Source organism: Macaca nemestrina, chromosome 12 (genome assembly GCF_043159975.1).
Source record: "Macaca nemestrina isolate mMacNem1 chromosome 12, mMacNem.hap1, whole genome shotgun sequence".
In the NCBI taxonomy this organism is placed as follows: domain Eukaryota; kingdom Metazoa; phylum Chordata; class Mammalia; order Primates; family Cercopithecidae; genus Macaca; species Macaca nemestrina.
Genome location: NC_092136.1, coordinates 10,437,962 through 10,442,039, shown reverse-complemented (window position 1 = coordinate 10,442,039; position 4,078 = coordinate 10,437,962). Strand labels below are relative to the sequence as shown.

General features: G+C 53.8%; 1 protein-coding gene across 1 annotated transcript; it reads left to right on the top strand.

Annotated features, from left to right (window-relative positions):
* The first annotated feature begins 1,884 nt into the window (after positions 1-1,884).
* On the top strand, positions 1,885-4,078 carry LOC105469497 (cytochrome c oxidase subunit 8A). The gene is made up of 2 exons (XM_011720564.3): positions 1,885-2,075; positions 3,760-4,078. The coding sequence occupies exons 1-2, from the start codon at positions 1,962-1,964 to the stop codon at positions 3,853-3,855; spliced, it is 210 nt and encodes a 69-aa protein (XP_011718866.1). The 5' UTR covers positions 1,885-1,961; the 3' UTR covers positions 3,856-4,078.

Below are 4,078 nucleotides of genomic sequence, written 5' to 3'. Positions count from 1 at the left end.
CACCACTGCATTCCAGCCTGGGCGACAGAGCAAGGCTCTGTCTCAAAAAAAAAAAAAAAAGAAAAAAAAGCCAGGCATGGTGGTGGACGCCTTTAATCCCAGCTACTCCGGAGGGTGAGGTGGGAGGATGGCTTGAGCCTGGGAGGTGGAGGTTGCAAGGCTGCACTAAGCTGAGATCACACTCCACTCCACTCCAGCCTGGGCTTAGAGCTAGACCTCATCTCAACAACAACAAAATGCAGAGTGCATTTTGAATGCAACGAAAGGCTTGGTGGTGGAAATCAGAGAGCAGGGTCGAAGGTGTGGAATATTGAAGAGTTTTGAGAGTTGAGGTTGGACAGTGACATTCAGGAATTGGGATTTTGCCTAGGAAGCAATGGGGAGCCACTGAAAGTATATGACTTGGTCAGATTTAGGTTTAAAAAACCAAGAAGGAAAGGATGGGGGAGGGAGAGATAGAGGGAGGGTTGGAAGAAAGGGAAGTTGGCTGCTCCAGCATGGTAACTGGAATCGAAGAGTGAAATAGTAATTGAGAGTAATTGAGGGGAGTTTGGTTACTAGGTCAGTGTCAGGAATGATGCAAGCCTGGTGGAGAGGAGGGGACTCTGAATAGAGACTCTTTTTTTTTTTTTTTTTTTTTTGAGACGGAGTCTGGCTCTGTTGCCCAGGCTGGAGTGCAGTGGCCGGATCTCAGCTCACTGCAAGCCCCGCCTCCCGGGTTCACGCCATTCTCCTGCCTCAGCCTCCCGAGTAGCTGGGAGTACAGGCGCTCACCACCTCACCCGGCTAATTTTTTTTGTATTTTTAGTAGAGACGGGGTTTCACTGTGTTAGCCAGGATGGTCTCGATCTCCTGACCTCGTGATCCGCCCGTCTCGGCCTCCCAAAGTGCTGGGATTACAGGCTTGAGCCACCGCGCCCGTCCTGAGACTTTTTTTTTTTTTTTTTTTGAGACAGTCTTGCTCTCCTTGTATTCTTAGTAGAGAAGGGATTTCACCATATTGGCCAGGCTGCTCTCAAATTTTTGTATTGTTGTTTTTTGTTTTTGAGACGGAATTTCGCTTTTGTGGCCCAGGCTGGAGTGCAATGGCTCAATCTTGGCTCACTGCAACCTCCACCTCCTGGGTTCAGCAATTCTCCTGACTCAGCCTCCCGAGCTGGAATTACAGGTGCCCGCCACCATGCCAGCTAATTTTTGTATTTTTAATAGAGACGGGGTTTCACCATATTGGCCAGGCTGGTCTCGAACTGTTGACTTCAGGTGATCCACCGGCCTCGGCCTCCCAAAGTGTTGGGACTACATGCGTGAGCCACTGCGCCCGGCCAATTTTTGTATTTTTAGTAGAGACGGGGTTTCACCATGTTGGCAAGACTGGTCTCAAACTCCGACCTCAGATGATCTACCTGCCTCGTCCTCCCAAAGTGCTGGTATTACAGGAGTGAACCACCGCGCCCAGCCCCTACTTTTGTTTTTTGGTAGAGACGGGGTTTCACCTTGTTGGCCAGGCTGGTCTCAAACATCCTGATCTCGGGTGATCCGCCCGCCTCAGTCTCCCCAAAAGTGCTGAGATTACAGGCGTGTGCCACCACACCCGGCCTGAATAGAAATTTAACAGTATGAATGGAGGGAGGAGTCAAGAACAGTTTAGGCTTCTCGCGTACATGATTGGGTGGACCGAGATGTCACTCACAAGTATAGGCCTTGGAGGAGGAACAGAACCAGAAGAAGAGCCCTTTTGTGCTCCGCCCATAGCGGTAGGAAGGTGTCAATTGGCTGTTTCGAGGAACGCGCCAAAAACTGCCAACAGCGGTAGGAGGTGTGTTCTTGCGTCATTTCCTAGAGACTTCCGGGCCGCCGTTTCCCGGCCTCCCCAATGTCGGAACTTCCGGCCGGCGCAGCCATTTTTGCTTGCTGACCTTGGGCTACGGCTGACAGCTTTTTGTGGTGTACTCCGTGTCATCATGTCCGTCCTGACGTCCCTGCTGCTGCGGGGCTTGACAGGCTCGGCCCGGCGGCTCCCAGTGCCGCGCGCCAAGGTCCATTCGATGCCGCCGGAGGTGGAGCTTGGGATCATGGTGAGGAACTGGCCGGGAAGAGCACGGGAGGCGCCGTGGGCTTGCCCCTTCTGCCTTGCTGACCTCAGGCGGTCCTGAGAATGCCCCGCACCCCGCGCCCCGCAGCGTAGCGGGGAGCAGCATTGCCGGTTTGGGCATGTCTGGAGGGCGCGAACGACGGGGACAGTGCCCGGGCGACAGTCGGGGCTGTCGGCGTTAGGTCTTTCCCCACCGCCCCAAGATCTCGGCTTAGGTCCTGTCAGGCCCTCCCTCCCCTGTCGCCTCCTCGCTGCACTGCCTCGAGCCCATTTTCTCATTGGTTCATTGGGGGATGCCTGACGCTGTCAGCGACGATAATGGTTGTTACCGGCATTTTATTTTATTTATTTATTTTGAGACGGGGTCTCGCTCTGGCGCCAGGCTGGAGTGCAGTGGCGCGATCTCGGCTCACTGCAACCTCCGCCTCCCGGGTTCAAGCGATTCTCCTGCCTCAGCCTCCCGAATAGCTTGGGACTACAGGCGCGCGCCACCATGCCCAGCTGAATTTTGTATATTTAGTAGAGACGGGGTTTCACCATGTTGGCCAGGATGGTCTCTATCTCTTGATCCGCTTCCCTCAACCTCTGAAAGTGCTGGGCTTACAGGCGTGAGCCACCGCGCCCGGCCTGGGAGGGGGTTTTAAGGCAAGGAAGGATAGGTACAGTTTTGGAGTTACTGGCCCATGCAAGGATCCTGGGTGTTAACAAACAAGCTTTTCTTTTTTTGTTTGTTTTTTTTGAGACAGAGTCTTGCTCTGTCGCCCAGGTTGGAGTGCAGTGGTGCGATCTTGGCTCACTGCAACCTCCGCCTCCCGGGTTCAAGCGATTCTCCTGCCTCAGCCTCCCGAGTATCTGAGATTACGGGCGCCCACCACGACTCCCGGCTAATTTTTTGTAGTTTTAATAGAGACGGGGTTTCACCATGTTGGCCAGGCTGGTCTCTAACTCCTGATCTTGTGATCCGCCAGCCTTGGCTTCCCAAATTGCTGGGATTACAGGCGTGAGCCACCATGCCCGCCCCAGACCAGCTTTAAAACAGGTTTCAGGCCGGGCACAGTGGCTCATGCCTGTAATCCCAGCACTTTGGGAGGCCGAGGAGGGTGGATCATGAGGTCAGGAGATCGAGACCAGCCTGGCCAAGATGGTGAAACCCTGTTTCTACTAAAAAATACAAAAATTAGTCGGGCGCGGTGGCAGGCACCTGTAATCCCAGCTACTCGAGAGGCTGAGGCAGGAGAATCGCTTGAACCCAGGAGGCCGAGTCTGCAGTGAACCGAGATCATGCCACTGCACTCTAGCCTGGGTGACAGAGTAAGACTCTGTCTCAAAAAAACAAACCAGGTTTCAATAAGTCCTGCTTCCTTTCCCTTCCTTTGTGATCTGGTGGTGGATTTCTCCTTGAACCCTCACCCCAGCTGTCTCTCTTTCCTCTCACTCCTCCCCCTCCTTATAACTGACCCTTTACCTCAAGGGTTAGTGGAGCCTTGGATCTGCTCTGTCTGCTCCCTGGAGCGTGGATTCCTTTAATGTGAGGATGAGGGGCCTCCCACTTGCCTCTGAGTCCTGGCTCCCTGAGGGGGGCTTTCTGCTGCCTGGGAACTGCTAGGACTTAGAGAGCCTAGGGGAATACTGACTCCGAGGTGCCTTCTTTCTTGTGCTTTGTGTAGGAAAAGGCCATTGGGCTTACCTCCTGCTTTGTAAGCCTCTTCCTGCCAGCGGGCTGGATCCTGTCACACCTGGAGGACTACAAGAGGCCGGAGTGAAGGGGGCCATTCTGCTCCTCACACTGTGACCTGACCAGCCCCACCGGCCTATCCTGGTCATGTTACTGCATTTCTGGCCGGCCTCCCCTGGATCATGTCGTTCAATTCCAGTCACCTCTTCTGCAATCATGACCTCTTGATGTCTCCATGGTGACCTCCTGGGGGGTCATTGACCCTGCTTGGTGGGATCCCCCTTGTAACAATAAAATCTATTTAAACTTTA